This window comes from Hirsutella rhossiliensis (assembly GCF_020360975.1).
Source record: "Hirsutella rhossiliensis strain HR02 chromosome Unknown scaffold00005, whole genome shotgun sequence".
Classification (NCBI taxonomy): Eukaryota; Fungi; Ascomycota; class Sordariomycetes; order Hypocreales; family Ophiocordycipitaceae; genus Hirsutella; species Hirsutella rhossiliensis.
The window spans coordinates 722,785-745,416 of record NW_025408671.1 but is presented as its reverse complement, the minus strand read 5'-3'; the positions used below and the strand labels follow the sequence as shown (position 1 = coordinate 745,416).

Here is a 22,632-nt window from a genome sequence, read left to right as displayed (position 1 = left end):
CTAACGGGACCGGGGCCGGGCCCGGAGTAAGATACGGAGCCGGGGCCGGGGCCGCAGCTATAGTTAACGACGGCGTTAAGGCTCTCGAGGGAGGAGCCGAAGGAGCAACAGCCGCAGTAGCAGCAGCGGGAGCCGCAGCAACAGGGGCTGCAGCAGCTGCAGGGGCAGCAGGTCGAGCCGTCTAGGTCGAGTGCTGGCCACGAAGGAATAAGACTGCTTGCTATTATACTCTAGCAGCCTCTTCGTCTAATTCCCGGCTAGCTTCTCGAAAGATAGTCGAGTAACCGTTACTAATAGGCTTTATTAGCAGAGATATATCCCGTAGCCACTAGCCGGAAAGAGCTTCTATAAGGAAGTATTAGTTAGCTTCCTCGAGGATTTCTTCCTACGTAGCTAGCTACGACGAAGCTAGTAGGTTTCTAGTAAAGAAGGCTCCTAGATATACCGTATAGGTCTTCCTAATACGGTTAGTTATATAGCCCCTTAAGGGAGCTATCGAGGTCTCGAGCTTTAAAAGCCACTGCCTAGGAGTCTCTTCCTCTTAAAGAGTGATTAGCTTTACGGCACTAACGGATTCCGTTATTGCCGTGCGTGCAGCAGTTAGCAGCTTCGTCTCGTAAAGGTATTCCTTATAGTGACTCTCGTAGTTACCTAAGGCAGCAGAAAAAGCTCTCTATTATACGGAGGTTAGCTCGGAGAAGAGGGAAGCTCCCTCTATAAATTCTATTATTTTAGGACGAAGAGGGGGCTCGAGAGGGTCCTACTTATTAGAGAAGACTAAATTATAGATAGTTCTACCTATACGAGCCCGTAGCTCCTTTACCTACTTATCCTAATCTTAGGGCTCTATAAGAATCGTCCTACGGACCGCAGGGACGGTAGAGGAGTCGGTTTTCGTTATTGTTGCGGGGAAGGGTAGAAAAGTCGGTTAAAAATCGGCTTTTCTAGTAAGAGGGGTAAAAGGAAGCTACGAGGGATGCAAGAAAGGTGCCTTTTGCAGCAGCCGGAAGGTATAGGAATTCTATTCCTCCCGGGCTCATAACTCTCGCGAAGACCATTGCGCCACGCAGGCAAAAGTGGAACGCGCGCTCCGACAGGTGCGCTGCAATTAACACATATATCTAACAACCGCTTCCCGACACACCCCCTCAGGGATCGCGGCTCCGCCGGGATTCCTGGACCTTAGCCCACGACGCGGGAGTCGAACACCAAGCACCGCGCCCGTTACCCAGGGAAATCCAAGAGAAGGAGGGGGTACACGGCTATCTACGGGTATTAAGTCCCTGCACATAGAAATGGGCACCCCCCTGTTTTGGGCACCCCAAAAAATCACGACCATTTTCAACACCATTAATTCAATCCCTTCTCACTGCCCACCACCGTGCACTACGATACAATCGTCACCTATTTCTGAAACCTCAGCTCGGTTTCATCAGATTCTTCATTCTCAGCTGCGTTCACCTCCTCCTGCGCCCGTCGTATTGCCTCAATATTGGCGAACCTCGAATTCGGGCTCGTGACCACCCTCTTCCTTTTTCGGCTTGACGGCCGCCAATTGTGTTTCAGTGCCTGAATCTGCAATTGAGCTTTTGCTAAAAGGCCATCCTTCTCGTCAAACCCTTTGTGATCTTCCTGAACAGCAATCTCTTCGTGGGCACGTCGTCGTCTAGCTGGTTGAATTGAACTACCTGAACCTTCAGATCTTGCGAGCGCCTCGGGGTCGACCACGCAATCTGGGATGTGTCTGATTGCCAGTCACTGGTGGGTAAGTGGCTATTGATGCATTGGCCACATTTTTCGCGTTCTTTTGCGTCTGTTGCTGTTCTCCAGCAGAAGAGGGCTCAAAGTGGCTTCGCCATCGACACCGGCCACAAACCCGTCGCTTTCCAGCCACCCTTGATGTTTGACACAGTGAGCGCTTGCTCGCGTGCTTTCTGGTAGCAGGAAAGAAAGTTTTGCTTGCCGACTGGGCTTGAATCGGTCAGGAGGCTGAGAAATCCGACCTGTTTGCGGTAGTAGTGCTTAAGAGCGGAAGACAGACAAATCGAGCGGTTGCAGCACATGAGAGGTATGGGAGGTAAGAAAAGAAGGTGAATCTGATGCTGGTAGCATAGATACATGAAGTCACCCGTCTCGTGACTTCGGTGGCCGTCCAATACTAGCAGTCTTCGCTCCGAAGGGTCGGGTGGCTGGGTTCTTGGAATGAACACCTTTTCGAGCCACTCCACCGCAGTTTGGTCCGAAGTCCAGCCGTTCTTTGTCGCAGTGAATTGCCAGTCACTAAAAGTACTGAGATCTTCTGGGAACCACTGTTGCTGGACCGATTTGCCCTTGAAAATGACGGGTGGAGGAAGGTGCCGGCAGCGGACACGCACTCGATGAACGACGTCCAGACCCGAGAACCAGGCGTCTTCTTTGTACAGATCGTTTTTCAGCACTGCCAACGACCAGGCCATTCTCCCCAAGTCCTTCCATGATGCCTGCTTCATCCATGTTGTACCTGTTCTCCGGCTTAATAGCCAGAATCTCGGGAAGGAAGAAATTGTTGAACCAAGGCCGAATTACCTCGGTAGAAGCGCCGTTGACACGCGCAGAGTCTCTGTGATGGCACTTCTGGGTCCGAACTGCAGGATTTCGTCTTAAAAATGCTTGCATCCAGTGTTTTCCGAGCGGTGTGTGGTCTCCTTTGACGGCGAGCATGCGCTGCGCGAACTGCCTGATCTGCGAGTGAGTGGGAGGAAGGCCCAAGGCGTCCTGAATGAGAATCCATTCGGTAAGTTGCTTTTCCTGTGTCTGAGAAAGCCTCTGAAGAGCAGAAAATGCATCCTTTCTGCATTCGTGACCATGCATGCGATTGTAAAGAGTTGCCCTCGGGACGCCCCAATCGCGAGCAGCCTTCTTGGCGGATCCGCCATTGGCGATTGCCTCAAGGGCGCTGTGAATGTCAGACTCTGTATATTTCATCAGTAGTGGCTTGAAGACACATGCGTCAATTTTTTAGCAGATTGGATGCGTTTCCGCGGTGAAATTTGCTGTTGAAGTTGACGCAGCCGTTTAGGTTGGGCACCCATCTTGGGTGCCCAAAACAGGGGGGTGCCCATTTCTATGTGCAGGGACTTACCCCGCAACGCGCAGTCACCGGAAGTTGCAGGGGTGGTTTGCCACCCCTCCCGGGCTTATAACTCTCGCGAAGAGAGATGCGAGAAGTGCATAAAAATGCACGAAGGTAAAATTAGAAGTAAGGGGTCGGATAGGCAGGGCAGAGAGATTTGATTCTTACGGAAGCAGCAATTGCGGTAGGGGAGTGATTGTTATATTGCCTTAATTCTCCTTCTTTCCTCTATCTAACGCCCTTCTTTATACCCGTCTAGTATCTTAATTAATAAAGAAAGATCCTGCTTAAAGAAGCTACTAATATCCTCTCGACTACCGAGCTTTTTGCCGGTTTTTCCCCTCCTTTCTAGCCGTTGCCGGCACTTCCGTCTTATTTCTCGCTACCTCTATAGGAAGCCATCGCCACTTCTGCTTCCCCTCTTGCCCCCACCCTCCTCTCTGCACCTCCTTTCAGCTCCTTCCTTAAAACCTGTTTTTTAGCTTCCTAGGTCCCTCGTGCTAAGGGATATCTCCGAGAACTACGAAATCAGGCCACGCTTCGCGACAATAAATAGCTCTCTAGCTTTTAATATAGATCTTTATTATAATTCTATCTTTAATTTTAATTACTTAGTTATAGTCTATAGTCTATAACCTCTGACTTATTACTAATATAATATATATATTATTACTTAGACTACGCTTTATTATATCTACTAATATAAACCCCTTAATAGGTTTATCCCTTAAAAATAATATTAGTTATTATACGTTAAAAGCTCTTATTTAGTATAAGACCGTATTACTTTAAGTAATATCGTAACTATTAATATACCTATATAGTAAGCTAGATTAACTTACTCTAGAGCTACTATATCGCCTTAGGATATAATACGTAAGATTATTACCCTTTAATATAAGGTATAGTTACTTAAGAATAAAGGAGGTAATAGATAAGTTAGGGACCTTAGAGAAGTAGTTAAACTAAAATAGCTAGGATTATTCGACGGTACTTATAGTATACTTTAAGACTTTCTTACTTAACTTAAGGCCTACTATTAGTTTTACCCTATTAAACTCTTAGACCTAGTTAAAAAGGTACTTTATATATAAAATTATTTATCTAGAATAGCACTCGCTTAGTTTAGACCCCTTATAAGGGACTTTCTCGATAACTAACTAGCGCGATAAGATAATAAGATAGATAAAGTCTTTACTAGTTTCTAAGGATTTAAAGAAGCTATTATAAAGGTATTTAAAATAACTAATAAGGAATAAAAAGCTAAATAGAAACTTTAAGAACTTTAATAAAGGATCTTAGTATTAAATTATACTATAAAGTTCTATTAAGTTACCTTAAAGCTTAATTAAAACAACGAACCTCTTATATTATAATTCTATAATAAGCTTAAAAAAGAAGTTAAGGATAAGCTCTATAAGGAAAATCGACTTAATAACCTCTTAGACTATATTACTATAGTAGTATAAATTAATAATAGATAGTATATACGACGCTAAAAAAGAAATAAGAAAGAGGAAACTAAAACCCTTCTTATAAAAATAACTTTAGCTAATACGCTAACTATAAGAAAAAGCGCGAAATATAAATAGCCTAGGTATATATAATAAATCCTAGACTAATAGATTTAAGTATAATATAGAAAGGTAAAGGAAAGTATTTTAACTATAAGAAACTTATATATTACTTTAAAGAATATAAATAACCTTATAAAGAGAAGAAAACCTACTAGGTACTAGCCTTAAAAGGTAAGAAATACTTAAACGCTACTAATAGATAGGAACTTAAGTATAAACTCCTTAGTTAGACTATATATTATAACGACGAATATATAATATACTTAAGCGATAAGAATAGTACTAGATAGTTCCTAAAGCTATTAAAGAAGACCCTTATAATAATATAATAAAGGGATCTTAAAATATAGAAATAAGTTAAATTTATAGAACTAGAATACCCCTATCTTAAAGGAGTCTCTTAAGACTAAATTAAGAAGAACGGTAAATAATTCTAGGAAGATATATAAAATAAAAATTAATAATAATAATAAGTAGTCTATAAATAATATAATAAAGAAGATATAGATATAGCCCTTATACTTATAAAACTTAGATAGTAACTTAAAGAGGAATAACGAAGTATCGATAATATAAGATTTAATGAATAAGAAATACCTAGAGAAATAAAAGATAAGAATAAACTTATACTACTACCTTTACTATTAAAGAAAAATACTATAATTAGAGAATACGCTTTATACTTTAAAGAATTTAAAGAAATACTTAAAATTAAAACCTAATAAATACCTTAAATTCTTATAGAAAACTAATAAGCTATATTAATTTAATATTAACCGGTACTATATAAAGGAGACTATACTATAGCTATTACTATAGTTAATACCTTTATAGCTTTATAATAAGAATAGTAACTATAAAAAGAATTTAAAAACGATTTATAAATATTACTTACTTATAAGTATTATAAGTATATTTTATAAATGTCGGTAGGTCTCTACACAGGCCTGCGTGCAAATCGCAATGGTATGTGTAATCGTTGATGTCTGTTCTAGAAAGGGGGAAGAGGGGGCAAAGGGCACGGAGCTAGCTATGTGTCCTCCGCTATCCTCAACTGCACACGTGAGCGCACGTGACCTATCTAGATGGGTACAATGGATTACTACAATTCCCACACTGGCAACTTTTCTTTTGTGGTTGCAATCGCTGTAACGAGCAGGAAGAGAGGAGAGACCAGCTGCAGTGGTGGCAAAATGTCAACAGGCCAAAAAGTGGGGCCATAATGAAAAGAGTGGAAAAGAGTGTATTGGGGTCAAAGAGGTGAACAGTCGAAGAAGATTTGAAGACTTGTCGGTGACAGGAACTGTTTGATTGTGTATACCTTGAACGTAGCGCTGATGCTTGAACGTAGCGCTGGTGCTAATCAAATGCGTTGGAGTCAACCGTTGTACTTGTGGTCATCGAGGTCTTTGGCTTGGCTCGAAATTGTGCTTCCTCGAGCTTTTCTTCTTTGTGGGCATATGGCTCCTCTAGGGACTACAGGCACATATTGTTATTTGCTCTTGTGTGCCGGCCGGTCCTCGAGGCTCCGTGTGCTGCGGGCTGGGGCTTGTTCTTTGATCCGGGCGGGCGTCCTCTCTTGTGGGGTGCGGGGGTTTCATGCCGGTCTGGGGGTTCTTCTTCTTCCTGGGTAGGGTCTGAAGGATGTGGAACGTGATCCTTCCGACTGGTGTTTTGAGGGCGATGGAACCAATCGAGTGAGTGGCTTCGCCGTGTCCAAATGTGATGGTAGCCTGGCCGGAGGTTGAGCTGTCTAGGGCTACAGAGGGTCTTCTCGTTGTAGAGCAATGTACTGAGAGTGACCGGCTGTAGAGACTTTGCTGCACCTGTGTCAATCATGATGCCTGGGAAATTGTCCACTGAATATTGATCTTCAATGACGAATTGCTAGGCGGGAACAATGGTTTGATCCGTCCGGTAGACTTCTCCATTGTCTAGGGTGATTGTTGGTGCCATTGTCAGGTTCTTCCCATATGTCGTCGGTAGTGAGTTCATCAAGCTCATGACCTTCGTAGTCTATAAGATAGGCTATGAAGTTTGGAGGTTGTATGCCTGTGAATTGACAATGTGCGACATATTGGTCCTTGGCCTCTTGTCGTTCTTCTGCAGAGTGTTTGGTTGACCAGCAACCTTCTTGTCCACAAACAAAGCACTTTTGGTCCAATTGCGATTGGTGTGGCTAGGGTGTAGTTGCTATGGCTTGAGGGCCTGTAGCTTCCACGGTTGTAGCCTTGTCCATATCCGCGATTGGGTCGTTGTCCTGAGTATCCGTATCTTCCTCGTACGCGGTTGTTATGGTATCGGCGATCGAGGTAGTACTGATTGTTCGGATTCGTTGGTCCAAATGATCCGTCAGGGCTTTGCAAGTACTGAGGTTTGTCTGTCGGGCAAGGTGGGTCTCAACGGAAGATCGTAGATCTGCAAAGAGGTCTCGATCTTTGCTGCAGGTTTGAAGAGGGCGTGTTCAAGTTCGGGTACACCACGGCATGCGATGATAAGCGTAGTACGCAGTGGAATGTTTCCTGCGTAGTCAGGGCCAAGGGCTCTCTGACAGAGTTGTAGCTTATCGAAGAGTAGTTGAAGGACTTCGTGGAGGATTTGGAAGCATCTTGGGCACGAATCGAGTTGAAAGTGGTTGTGGTCCAATCTGTATAGTAATGGACATGGTTAACTTCCGTGTCAAAGTGTTGTTTGATGCTGTCGTATGCCTTCCTAAACGTGGTAGTCCATTCGATCTTGTTAATGTAGAACGTTTGTGCTCTTCCAGCGAGGATTCGGGGGAAAAGGGCGTGAAATTGTGACGGTTTCACTTGGATGTTGTAGCAGATACTCATGAAGATTCGGTTTCTCATCGAGGAGGTCGTACGGCTCTCCTGTGTAGTTCTGGTCCTTATCCCAGAGCTTCATGAACATATATTGGGTATCTGCGTCAACAGTGGCATTCGGGGTATCATCCGGGGGAAGTTTTGTATATGCGTCGAGATGCATATGCTCGGACGGAGGTTTAGGTGGGGTTTTGGGCGGATTGGACGAGTTCGGGTGCTTGAAGCGGTGGGTTGTCGGATGGGCTGTACGAGAGTTCAAGTTAGGTGCATCTTGGGTCAGAGCGGAAGTCGTGGGAGGTGATGTTGTTATCGGTAGTGCCTCAGTGATGGGTTCCTGGGCAGGTGGCTTCGTTAAGGTCTTAATGGGCTGTTGTTCGTTAAGACTGTAACGGGGTGTTGCTACCGGTGGCGATTGGGGTTCTCGGGAGAAGTTAGGGCATTTGATCCTGTTGCTCGTAACTTATAAGCGGTCGTCCCAATGTCAAAATCCATCTCCATGTACTCTCGTTCTGGCCATGCAGGTCGGTCCTCCACAGTTTGCAACATGATGAATTGGGGTGCAAAGGCCATTTTTCCGTCCTGTATAGATGCCACGTCTCCTTAGAAGTAATCTAAGGGCTCTCTTGTAGTCCATATGTACCCGGTTCCATATGTCTTGGTTCCAGCCTTCGAAGTGTTGTTGGAAGTGGTCAGGATGTCGTCTCCTTCTAGGCGTTCGAATTGGGCATTGACATGAACCTAGCGGCGTACGTCGTAACTGCGATCTCATCTTCCTCGTCAGGTTTGATGTCTTGTCCCCAAAGGGTAACATCAACTTTATCGAATACGGATGTCTGGATAGCTAGTCCTTGCATCCGTTCGCTCAATTGTTCGAGCTGAGCGCTCTCGTTCGGAGTCGTAGCTCGGTCGGTCGGGGTCATCGTTGATCAAGTGAATGAGACGATGGAGTCGTATCTGGCTGTCGAAATACGTCTTTGTCGGGTCTAGTAACAACTGTTGATCGATGCCTTGCAGCCGATAATAGAAGTCGCTAGGCGATGTGGTCGCACTACTAATCGATGCCTTGCAGCCGATTAATAGCTTGGTAGGTTCTCCCAGATGCCTGGCAGCCTGAGATAGCCACTTAGCACAAATAACCTTCCTCAACCGATGCCTTGCAGCCGATCTTGAAGGTTAGCGATTTGTCTCTTCTTCCTAGCTGTCTGTGATCGACCAAGTCGACCACTGATCCCGGGTACTAGCATTGACTTCAACGGTGCAAAGATAACCCTCCAAGACACCACTTTCCACAACGCTCTACTGCTTCAACAAAAGGGTCAAGCAGCCAAGATCGAACCCATCGACATCAAGGCATACGATCGAGCCCAACAGTACGTGGAACAGCGTGCCCGTGGCGCGTATGTGGCTTCAATCTGTCAACCAGAGGCCTCATTCGACATCTCTATTGCTGCCCAGGTCCAAACCCCACGGAAGAGGATTGCACGACCCTCAACAAGCGGCTTCAATGGCAGAAAGACCACCAGCAGCGAGGCCTAACGTATATCCCTATTGACCTCGCCAATGCCAAGCTTATCGTCTTTACCGACGGTTCCTTTGCGAACAATAAGGACCTATCGTCACAGCTAGGCTTCGTCATTGCCCTAGTCAATGAGACCGAGACCGCACGTACCAAAGACCAATTCGGGATCAAGGGCAATGTCCTCCATTGGAGCTCAACGAAGTGTAAGAGGGTCACCCGAAGCGTGCTAGCATCAGAGATCTACGGCATGGTCAACGGATTCGATATTGGGATATCACTAGCAACGACGATACGGAAGATCACAGACCGCCTCAATCTTCCCCTATCCCTAATCGTTTGCACCGACTCTTTTCCTCTACGAGTGCCTCGTTAAGCTAGGCACAACGAAGGAGAAGCGATTGATGATAGATATCATGGCCCTACGTCAATCCTACGAAAGGCGTGAGATCACAGAAATCCGCTGGATTAACGGCGCAGACAACCCAGCAGATGCTATGACAGGCATCGCCTAACCGCGCCCTCGAACGCCTCGTCGATACGAATAGCCTTACGATTAGGATAGAAGGATCAGTCGAACGCCCTCCCTAGCTGCCGCTCGAACCGTCACTCTTTTCGCACCCTTGCGGTTGCTGCTACGCTCCGCACCTGCTGCTACTGCTGCGATTGCAGCGATAAAAGAAGATTTGCCAGTGTGGGAATGTAGCATATAGCTATAGTAGGATTGTAAGGGAGGTGCGCACACACGCACACGTGACCCTTAGCGTCACGTGTATGGACCTCGGGGATCCGTGTATAAAGGGCACGTAGTGTGCCCCCTCATTCCCTTTCCTCCCTTCCTAGCAAGACATCTTGAATACAACCCATTGCGTTACTGCAGTACAGACCTCCCGACACTGATCAGTGTCGGTAGGTCTCTACACAGGCCTGCGTGCAAATCGCAATGGTATGTGTAATCGTTGATGTCTGTTCTAGAAAGGGGGAAGAGGGGGCAAAGGGCACGGAGCTAGCTATGTGTCCTCCGCTATCCTCAACTGCACACGTGAGAGCGCACGTGACCTATCTAGATGGGTACAATGGATTACTACAATTCCCACAATAAATAATATATATTTACTTAGATTATATAATATACTTTTAAATAAAAGTATAATATAATATATTCCTAGTTAGGTTTAAGGGATAAGTACTTTCGAAACCCTACTTAAGTATAGAACTAAACTACTAGAAAATCGATTAATACTACTTAAACGACTAAGTTATATTATTAAAACCTAATTATAGTATACTACTTAAATACCGCGATAATTATAGTTTATTAATAAGATATCTTTTAGAGATATATAAAATCTATAAATATACTAAAATAAAGAAATAGTATAATACTACTTACTTTAAAGTATCTAAACCCTTAATCTTTTAAAGACTTATATAATAAGTTAAATATAATAAAGAAGATTATAATAAATATATATACTTAAACTATAGATTTTATAAATATAAAAAAGTATAAGTATAGTATAAATAATATAATAGTATATTAAAAGATTATTAGTAATATATATAAAGGCAATAAGCTATATTTAACTAAGGAAGAATTAATATAGAAATACTATATAAAAAATAAAAAGACGCTAAATAAAAACTTAACCTTTAGTATAAAAATAAATAAAACTATAAAGTATAGTATATAATTAACTATAAAGTAGTATAATATAAATAATATAGTATTAAGAAATAAGAAATCTTTAATTAACTATAAGAAATTAATCTCTTAAGCCTTAATATAATACTATACGATAAAGAAATAAAGAAACAATATTAATAATAAATTAAAGAAGAATACCTAAATAAAATAAATAAAGACTAAGTAAAAGATAAGGTACGCTATCTATAAAAAGGCTATAGACTAGTATAATATAATAAGATCTAAGGACCCTATATATAGTAATAGTAAGCTATAGTAACTAAATAGTATTAAATATCTAAATCGCGGGATATTATATATATATACTTTGAAACTATAGCGCGATAGGTAATTACGTTTTACCTAGAGTTATTAATTATTATCGACTTATATAAAGATATAAGAAAGATTTATATAAGCTTATAAATATTAAAGGAAAGGCCTTTAACTATAATAATAGAATTATTAATATAGAGATTAATTACCTTAATATTAATATTTAAGGCTATAATAAATAACTTAACTTTAATATTATAAATATTAAAGAATATAACCTTATATTAAGGCTTTTATAGCTATAAGAGAGCAACCTATTAATTAACTAGAAAACTAGCTAGCTATATTAAGATAAAGATATAAGTTTCTAGGACTAATAGATTTAAGAGAAAGTAAAATTTTATAATAATTTAGCTACTAAATAAAATAAAAGGGATAATAGTTTAAGTAAATTATTATAGGCTTTAGCAATATAAACGAAAATAGTAACCGAACTAGTAGATATAATAAAATCGACTAATAAGACCTATATATTAACCGATATAGCTATATAACCTAGTATCTAATATAAATAGAATAAAGGATATAATATAAAGATTTAAAGAGTTATTACTACTCTAAGGAAAGACCTTAAATAAATTAATAAAGAGCTTAAGTTAAGAGAAACTAACTCTTTAAAGAAAGAATAAAGCTTATAAGATAGAATAAAGAATATCCCTTAAGAATACTAGAAATATAATAAACTCTTTAAGAAAGAACTTAAGATAAGGTTACCTAAATATAGCTAATAGGACTATAAAATTTATCTTAAGAATAAAATAACGCTAACGTTTTATAAGATCTATAACTTAAACGAAAAGTAACTATAAACGCTATACGACTACTTTAATAAGAATCTATAAAAGGGATATATATAAACGTTAATATTTAAAGTAAGCTACTTAGTTATATTTATTTTAAAGAAAAATAGTTAGCTATAATTAATTATTAACTATAGACGCTTAAATAATATTATAATAAAGGACCGAATACTATTACTACTTATATTAGAACTATAAGATTAATTATATAGAAAAAAATAGTTTATAGCCCTTAATCTTAAAGGCGCCTATAACTTAATATATATAAAAAAGGGATATAAGTAAATAATAGCCTTTAAATTAAAATTTAAACTATTTAAATATCTAGTAATACTATTTAAACTTATAAATATACTAGCTACCTTTTAATAGATAATTAATAATATCCTATATAAATACTTAAATATCTTTATAATAGTATACTTAAATAATATCTTAATCTTCTTAGATACCTTAGAAGAATATAAGGAATACGTTTATAAGGTACTTTATATACTTTAAAATATAAAGTTATTAGTTAAACTAAAGAAAAGTAAGTTCTATATATAGAAAGTAAACTTTCTTAGATATACGATCTTATTAAGAGAGATATAAATATAATAAGATAAAATTAACTTAGTTAAAAAATAGCTAACGCTAAAAAACGTTAAGAATATATAAAGTTTCCTAGGATTTATAAATTACTACTAACGATTTATTAAAGATTTCGGAAAGATTATAGTACTACTATATAACTTAAAAAAGAAGGAAAAAGAATTTATATAAGATAATAAAGCTAATAAAGCTTTTAAATATATTAAAACTATAATTATATAAGAACTAGTTTTAACTACCTTTAATCTAAAACGATAAATTAAACTTAAAACCGATATATTAGACTTTACTTTAAGAGTATAAATTAGGTAAAAAGATAATAAAGGAAGACTATAACTAATTATATTTTATTTGAAGAAGCTATATAGCGTAGAACTTAATTATCTTATCTATAATAAAGAATTCCTTATAATTATTTAAGCTTTTAAGGAATTTCGATACTACTATCTTAAAAATAAGTATAAAGTTAAGGTTTATATAGATTATAAGAATATCTTATACTTTATAATAATATAATAGTTAAATAGATAATAGATCTAATAAGCTAAATACTTATTAGAATTCGACTATAAAATAATCTATAGAAAAGGAATAAAAAATAGTTAAGCTAACGCCCTTAGTCGATAAAGTAACTATAATATAAGGGTACTTATAGTAAAAGGATAGCTCTTAGAAATTAACGAAAATAGAAATAACTAGTAATAATAGCTAAATATAGTATTTAGAGTATAACCTAATAACTTAATATACTAAAAGATCTAAAAAATAAATAAAAGAATATAAAGTACTAAGTAGATATAATATAGAATATTTAGAAGTTCTAATATATAAAAATAAAATCTAGATACTATTACTATTATAAGATAAAGTTATATAAGATATATATAAATATCTAATATATAAATACTAAGGAATCTAAAGAATAATAAAATAGATTAAATAATAATATAACTTCTTATAGCTTAAGAAAGTAGTATAATAAGTTATTAAAGTATATAAACTTTATATATAAAGTAATACTAAACGATATAAGCTATATAGAGAATTATAACTACTATTAATATTAAAGAAACTATAGGATTTAATAGCTTTTAACTATATTATAAAGCTATTACTATTAAAAGAACTTATAACTAATATTAAGTATAATAGTATATTCGTTATTACTAATAAATTAATAAAGTATAGATACTTTTTACTATATAAAGAAGTAAGTAATATAAAAGAGCTAGTATATATATTCCTATAAATAGTTATTAGTAATTATAGACTACTAAATAAGATTATCTTTAATAAAGGAAGTATATTTATAGCTAAGTTTTAGTAAGTTCTTATAGTATAATTAAGGATAAAAAATAAGCTTAGTATAGCTTATTACCTATAAATAGATAGATAAATAAAACGACTTAATTAAACGCTTAAATAATATTTATAGTTATAAGGAACGGTGTTCTTACTATAAATAAAGTAGCTATAATATACTCTCCTAATTATATAAGCTAATAAGTAGCATATTAATTATAGATAAAATCTTATCTTATAGAGTAAGAATCGCTCGTTATTTTATATATCGTTATATATTAAACGGGTTGCCGGTTATCGTATAATCGGGAATCGAAGGAATAGAGCTAGCTTAGAATACTAGCTAAGACCTCTTAAGAACACCGGCACGACCAACCTCCTTTAAATATAAATATTAGCGGAACTAAGATACTTCTAGATTTACTTAAGGTATTATAGAATTCCCTAGTCTTAGGGCTATACGGCAGCCTAAATCTAGTCCCGAAAGGTTCTTCCGTTTAGCTATAATTATCTATATAAGACAGCATGTCCGCTAGTAGATAGATAGAAAATCATTAACTTTAATACCTCTTCTATATACTAATATACTACTAATAAATTCCGTTGAAAATCCTACCTTATACTCCTTCTTCCCTTTTATTAGGTAGTCTTACGTAATTCCTTAATTTCCTAAAATTCCGCTTTTACTTATATACCTTAAGAATAATACTATATTAGCTATAAATAAAACGATTAAGTTAAATAGCTACTAATAGTATAACTAGCTTATAATAGCTTAGTTATAAAAATAACTAAGCTCTTACTAGTATATACTAATTATAATATAACCTAAAAGTATTTAAGGTTACTTAATAAAGACTATAAGCGGAATAAGTAATACTATAAGTAGATTAGCTATAAAAATTATATAAAGAAATATAATAAGAACTTTAATTTATTAAAGAATAAATATCTACTTACTATAATTAGAAAAGATTATAAGGACTAATCTTTTAAGAGAGAGATATAGTTTACCTTATATAACGAAATATTAAAATAAAATAACTAAGTAATAAATTAGATTTTAAGAAACTTAGACCGTTTAAAGTTAAGAAAACTTTTTTAAAAGTTAACTATAAACTTTCGCTACTAACGATAATATAAATATACCTAATATTTTATATCTTATTATTAGAACTAGTACTATAAAACGCTAAACTATAAGAAAAAAATAAAGTTAACGATAGTTAAGAATATAAAGTAAAATAAATACTAAATATAAGAAAATAAGGTTAGTAATAAAAATACCTTATTAAGTAAAAGGGATATAAACTAAAAGAAAATACCTAGGAACTACTTAAGTACTTAACCTACTATAGTTCTTTACTTTAATAGTTCTACTAGTAAAATCTACCTTAGGTATTATAAAATTGCTTAATAAACTAATAGTATTTTAATTAATTATATTAAATCTACTTATAGATTAAATATTAACTACCGCTTTAGATTCTTAGCGCTTAGCCTTATTAAGGTTATCTAAGGAATAAAGGCCTTAATAGACTATCTTAGTACCCTTTATCTTTAGCTAGCGCTTTTAATAGCGAAGCCGCGCTAAACGAGCTAAGGCTTTATTTAGGTCGGCTTAACCTTTTAATATTCGCTCCTTAGTAATTTCTTCTTTTTTATTTAATCGATCGGACTCTAGATTTATTTAAGATACTAAGAAATATATTAGCTATAAATAATAGGTAGGATAATAAAGTTACTTATAGAAGCTAATTACTACGCTTAACGTATTATAGGAACGACCCTACTATATATATTTAGTATACTTAGAAGATTTCTCTAGTATTTTATAGTAGAAGCTATATAACGAATAGAAAGAATATAGTATAATATTAAAACTAAGATAATTAATAGACTTAGCTAAATAAATACGCTTAAGGGTCTTATAAATAAGACTAAAAGAAGGGGAGATATTATATTACGACTATAGTTAGCGGGCTATAAGAGAGCTAGCTATATTTATATAATAAAGCAGCTTAGAATAATAGTTAAGATAAGAGGTTACTTAAGCTTAGCTTACCTAAAATATATATAAGCTAAGTAAGCCTTATATAAATAGATTACTACTTAGGAGCATAGCTTATAAGTAAGCTATAGTAAGCTATAAAGGGGATTATAGCTAAAACTATAATCTAAGGATAGTCTTTATAAGTATATATAGATACTTACTTTTACTCCTTTAGATAGATAGCTCTCTAGCTTTTAATATAGATCTTTATTATAATTCTATCTTTAATTTTAATTACCTAGTTATAGTCTATAGTCTATAACCTCTAATATATTACTAACGTAATATATATATTATTACTTAGACCACGCCCTAATATATCTATTAATATAAACCCCTTAATAGGTTTATCCCTTAAGAATAATATCGGTCGTTATAAATAGGGCTTAATAAAGGTATAATAAATAGTCTACTTAAAAAAGTAATAGATTATATAAAGGTTTAGCCTTTAAGCGAACTATAAGACTTCTTAGGAGTATATATAATTATAAACTAAAGTAAAAAGGAGATATTTATATCCTAGGAAGACTATACTTATAATAAAATATAAAAATATAATAAAGAAGCCTTATATAACGACCGGTATTATTCCTAAGGGATAAACCTATTAAGGGGTTTATATTAGTAGATATAATAAGGCGTAGTCTAAGTAATAATAAGTATATTACGTTAATAATAAGTTAGAGGTTATAAACTATAGACTATAACTAAGTAATTAAAATTAAAGATAGAATCGTAATAAAGATCTATATTAAAAGCTATCGAGCTATTTATTTAAAGGAGTAAAAGTAAGTAGCTATATATACTTATAAAGACTATCCTTAGATTATAGGCCTAGCTATAATCCTTAATATTAAATTATATAGAGTATAGTAATCTTATTAATCTTTAATTACTTAGATCTCTATAATCCCTTTAATCTTATATCTATTAGATAGTTATACTAACTATTTATCTATTAAACTATATTATATACTTAACGCGGTTGACTATTAGCGGCCTAGTAGCTATAGTTATAATATAATATCTCCCTTTCTTTTAGTCTTATCTATAAGACTTGCTATAGCTACCTTAACCGCTATATATAAATATACCCTTATCGCGTTATATATAAGTATATTATTCCTTATTTCTTTATCCTTTTAAGATATACTACTAATAGTATATCTAGTTATATACTAAAAAGTCGTTCTTAAAAAGCCTTTAAGCGCGCTACTCTTACTAAATATATTAACTTAAGTAAAGATCCTATTAATATACTATATACTTAATACTTTAAAGTAAAGAAGATAAATTATTAAATAGCCGAAAATTCTTTACGCTATAATAATTATATTACTAGTAGTTATCCCTATTATAATAGTATTTTAGTAGCCTCTTTTTATAAGTATCTTTTAATTCTTTTTATATATAGTAGCTAACGTATTTCTTTTAGTAACTAAATTATTAGCGGAGTAGTATAGGCTACATTTTAAAGAAGAGGAAGCTAAGGAAGCCTTATTAAAGCTTTAGGTATACCTTATTAACCTTTAATTATAAATATCTATTACTATTAATCGTTTAGCTTATATCTAAAAGATTCGGAATTATATAAAGGAAAAGAGTTCTAAGTTATTTTATTATAGTATCTAAGAAGTAAATACTAAGGATAGCGTTTTACTTATACTTAATACGTATAAGTATTAAGTAGTAAATAACTTATAATCGTTAAGCGTTTTTAATAAAGCGAATTAGTCCTTATTTAGTATTAGTAAGGAGTTTATAGATCTTAGTCCTTTAATCCCTTTTAAACCTTCTAGTAAAATTATTAAAGTAGAGAGCTATAGTAGGTTAAGTACTTAAGTAGTTCCTAGGTATTTTCCTTTAATCTATATCCCTTTTATTTAATAAGGTATTATTATTACTAACCTTATTTTCTTATATTTAGTATTTATTTTACTTTATATTCTTAATTATTATTAACTTTAATTTTTTCTTATAGTTTAGCGTTTTATAGCGCTAGTTCTAATAATAAGATATAAAATATTAAGTATATCCGTATTATTATTAGTAGCGAAAGTTTATAGTTAACTTTTAAAATAGTTTTCTTAACCTTAAGCGGTCTAAGTTTCTTAAAATCTAATTTATTACTTAGTCGTTTTATTTTAATATTTTATTATATAAGGTAAACTATATCTCCCTCTTAAAAGATTAGTCCTTATAATCTTTTCTAATTATAGTAAGTAGATATTTATTCTTTAATAAATTAATATTCTTATTATATTTCTTTATATAACTTTTATAGCTAATCTACTTATAGTATTACTTATTTTACTTATAGTCCTTATTAAGTAACCTTAAATACTTCTAGGTTATATCTATAATTAATATATATAAGTAAAAGCTTAGTTATTTCTATAACTAAGTTATTATAAGCTAGTTACGCTATTAGTAGCTATTTAACTTAATTGTTTTATTTATAACTAAGATAATATTATAAGTATTATTTAAGCGTTTAGTTAAGTCGTTTTATTTATCTATCTATTTATAAGTAATAAGCTATACTAAGCTTATATTTCGTTCTTAATTATACTATAAGAGCTTACTAAAACTTAGCTATAAATATACTTTCTTTATTAAGATAGTCTTATTTAATAGTTTATAATTACTAATAATAGTTTATAGGAATATATATACTAGCTCCTTTATATTACTTACTTCTTTATATAATAAGAAGTATTTATACTTCGTTAGTCTATTAATAATAATAAATATACTATTATACTTAATATTAGTTATAAGTTCTTTTAATAGTAATAGCTTTATAATATAATTAAAAGCTATTAAATCCTATAGTTTCTTTATTACTAGTAGTTATTATAATTCTTTATATAGCTTATATTATTTAGCTTTACTTTATATATAAAGTTTTAATTTTTTAATAACTTATTATACTACTTCCTTAAGCTATAAAAAGTTATATTATTATTTAATCTATTTTATTATTTTTAGATTCCTTAGTATCTATATATTAAATATTTATATATATCTTATATAACTTTATTTAATACTTTTAGTAGTATCTAAATATTATTTTTATATATTAAAACTTCTAGATATTCTATATTATATCTATTTAGTACTTTATATTCTTTTATTTATTTTAGGATCTTTTAATATATTAAGTTATTAGGTTATACTTTAAATATTATATTTAGCTATTATTATTAGTAGTTCTAATATTCGTTAATTTCTAAGAGCTATCCTTTTACTATAAGTACTTTTATATTATAATTACTTTATTAACTAAAGGTATTAGCTCGACCGATTTATATTTCTTTTCTATAAATTATTTTATAGTTTAATTTTAATAGATATTTAGCCTATTAAATCTATTATCGGTTTAACTATTATATTATTATAAAGTATAAGATATTCTTATAGTTTATATAGACCTTAACTTTATATTTACTTTTAAGGAGGTAGTATTAAAATTCCTTAAAAGCTTAAATAATTATAAGGAACTCTTTATTATAAATAAGGTAGTTAAATTCTATACTATATATCTTTTTTAAGTAGAATATAATTAGTTATAGTCTTCCTTTATTATCTTTTTATTTTACTTATACTCTTAAAGTAAAGTTTAATATATTAGTTTTAAGTTCGATTTATCGTTTTAAATTAAAGGTAGTTAAGACTAGTTCTTATATAATTATAGTTTTAATATATTTAGAAGCTTTATTAGCCTTATTATCTTATATAAATTCTTTTTCCTTCTTTATTAAGTTATATAGTAGTACTATAATCTTTCCGAAATCTTTAATAAATCGTTAGTAGTAATTTATAAATCCTAGGAAACTTTATATATCCTTAACGTTCTTTAGTATTAGCTATTCTTTAACTAAGTTAATCTTATCTTATTATATTTAAATCTCTCTTAGTAAGATTATATATCTAAGGACGTTTACTTCCTATATATAAAACTTACTTTTCTTTAGTTTAACTAGTAACTTTATATTCTAAAGTACGCTAAGTACCTTATAAATATATTCCTTATATTCTTCTAAGGTATTTAAGAAAAATATAATATTATCTAAGTATACTACTATAAAGATATCTAAGTATTTATATAGGATATTATTAATTATGTGGGTAGGCACCTGCGGCAGCTGCTGCAATGAGACGGTACTAGGGTTAACCTGATGTTGTATTCGTCTTGATTCTCTATCTAAGGAGGCAGAGGCCAGCGTGGAGAAAGGGGGCACGCTGCCCTCAGCCGCACACGTGACCGTACGGGTCACGTGCCAACCATGGTTGGTCACACCACTAGATAGATACATTCCTACACAGGCAACTCTTCTTTTGCTGTGAGAAGCACAGCAACACCTTGAACGGGTCTAAAGGATAGTAGCGTTAAGGCCGTGAAGGAATGTGCCGTGAGGGCGTGTGTCATTATTGCCAAAAGTGGGTCCGACGTCTTGTTCTTAGCTGTAGATATCTGGGAAGAAGTGAAGGGTCTTCCTGATAGGAGCAATCATTTGATCATAGGTATAAGGAGCGGTTAGGAACGTTGTACGTATCCTTCGACTCGAATTGTCAGACTATTGGTATCGATGAAGCGTTCCAGGGCTCGGTTTGGTGATGCTTTCGTCATTGCATCTGCTGGGTTGTCTGCGCCGTTGATCCAACGAATATCTGTTATCTCTCTCTTCTCGTATGACTGGCGAAGGGCCATGATATCAATCATCAATCGTTTTTCCTTCGTCGTACCGAGCTTGACTAGGCATTCGTAGAGAGTACGAATCCGTACAGACGATGAGAGGGATAGGAGGAAGGTTGAGTCGTTCCGTAATTATCTTCATAGTCATCGCAAGGAGATGCCTATGTCGAATCCGTTGGCCATACCGTAGATCTCTGATGCTAGGACGCTACGGGTAACACGTTTGCACTTTGTTGAACTCCAGTGTACGATGTTACCACTAATCTCGAACTGTTTTTCTTTGTGGTTTGTCTCGTTAACGAGGGTAATGACGAATCCTAGTTGGGAGGATAAGTCCTTGTTGTTTGCGAAAGAACCATCGGTGAAAACCATCAGCTTTGCAGTAGCTAGATCAATTGGTTTGTACGTGAGGCCACGTAGTTGGTGATCCATTTGCCATTGCAGTCGCTTGTTCAAAATTGCGTAATCTTTATCCTCAGGGGTCTGTACTTGGGCGGCGACTGAAACATCGAAAGAAGCTTCCGGTTGAGCAATTGAAGCAATGTATGAGGCTCGCGCTCGTTCCTCAACGTAGCGCTGGTGACGATCAATTGCTTTAGGGTCAATGGTGGTCATTTTGCTGCTTGTCCCTTCTGTTGAAGTAAAGGGATCCTTTCTTAAGGGGTTATTATTCAGCAACGTCAGTCTTGCACCATTAAAGTCAACCGTTGTTCCGTATGTGATGTCAGTCTTGGGCTTGGAACGAAATTCTGCCTTTGTAGCTCTTCTTCTTCACGGGTAGAAAAGTTGTTCGTTCCAAGGATGAGGTGTCATCAGTTTGCATTCCAACAATACCGAGCGTGTCAGGGCCAGTATTCGAAATCAGTAGGCAGGAGTCATAGGTGGAGGTAGACATATCCAGCTTTTCGAGGTGATGCTGCTGATATGTGCGGAACCAATGGACTCCGGCTTCTGCGATACCGTACAGGGCTTAATAACACGAATAATTGTTCCGTTAGGGTATTTGCCTTGTAGTTCCGTGGGCAAATACGTAAGAATGGTCCGGAAAGCTTGGTCTGGGATTGCGGGTATGCCTGAGTGATATCACGGAGGAGAGGGTTATGCCGTAGTTTTGAAGAAGTCCGGGGCAATAGCGAGGATGAGTCTCTGGCTAACGCGTTGAATTGTCGGAGATTGCGTCAGGAGGGTGGTCTTCTCAAAGTCGTTATGTCCTTGAATAACAAGTCGAGACTTTTCGTAGGGCTTAGTGTTGATTCCTTTGACTTCACGAACCATTCGAGAGCGAAAGATTCTATAGTTTCCATGAGTCATTTGATCGTATCGTTCAAATTGGAATACACCGCGGCCAACGAGGTCAGTAATCTCTTTGTTATCGGATTCTTCGAAGGGGTCACCAGGAGAGGTGATTATGCCATCAGACCGTAGCTTGAGGAAAGAGCTTGTGCATCTTCCTCCTTTTGGGTCAAGAAGCTCTGGTCTACGGCTTGGGCCATCATGATCAAATCCTTTGGCTTGTTCTTTGATCCTGGTGGGCGTCCTCTCTTGCGGGGGCGGGGTTCAGGTCGGGCAGGCAGGTCCGTTAGGGTCTTAACGGGTCTTGAGCCGGTTGTTCATTAAGATCTGAACGAATGCCTGAGGGTCTGTCGTCGTGTAGGGTCGGAAAGAGTGGTATCATCACGCAGATACGGTTGTACAAGGGTCGATCGAAAGACTTGGGGGCCGTTGACTGTGTCAATGGTGATGTTATGGCTATCAATCGATGCAATCTTGAAGGGTCCTTGCCAACCGTCTTTCTCTCAAACGCGAACTTCACTTTGCAGCGGGAGGGATAGCACTTCTGTCGTGCTCGGGCCGTTGCGTGCATGGAGGGCATCCTTAACTCGTCTTTCTGCCGAGAGTTGGCGGAGCATTTTCATCGCTTTCTGCATAGCTTCCGATCTTTTGAGGGTGGAAGCGGAAGGGGCGAGTCTGTAGATACGCGAGGGTATGCGCCGAAAACAAGCAACGTAGGCACAAGACCGTCAGGTCCTGCCGTATCATTGATTGCTTTAACAGCCATTTGAAGGACTGTTTCGGCGGAAGTGGTGTGGCCAATCTCAGCATGGAGGATGTTAAAGGCGCGTCGGAGGGG

General features: G+C 35.3%; 1 protein-coding gene across 1 annotated transcript; it reads right to left on the bottom strand.

The window, feature by feature from the left end:
* Window positions 1–20,645: 20,645 nt before the first annotated feature.
* Window positions 20,646–21,116, bottom strand: HRG_05279 (polyprotein; the record flags this gene model as incomplete). The annotated part of the gene is made up of 1 exon (XM_044863750.1): window positions 20,646–21,116. The coding sequence occupies one exon, from the start codon at window positions 21,114–21,116 to the stop codon at window positions 20,646–20,648; it is 471 nt and encodes a 156-aa protein (XP_044720282.1).
* Window positions 21,117–22,632: the final 1,516 nt, after the last annotated feature.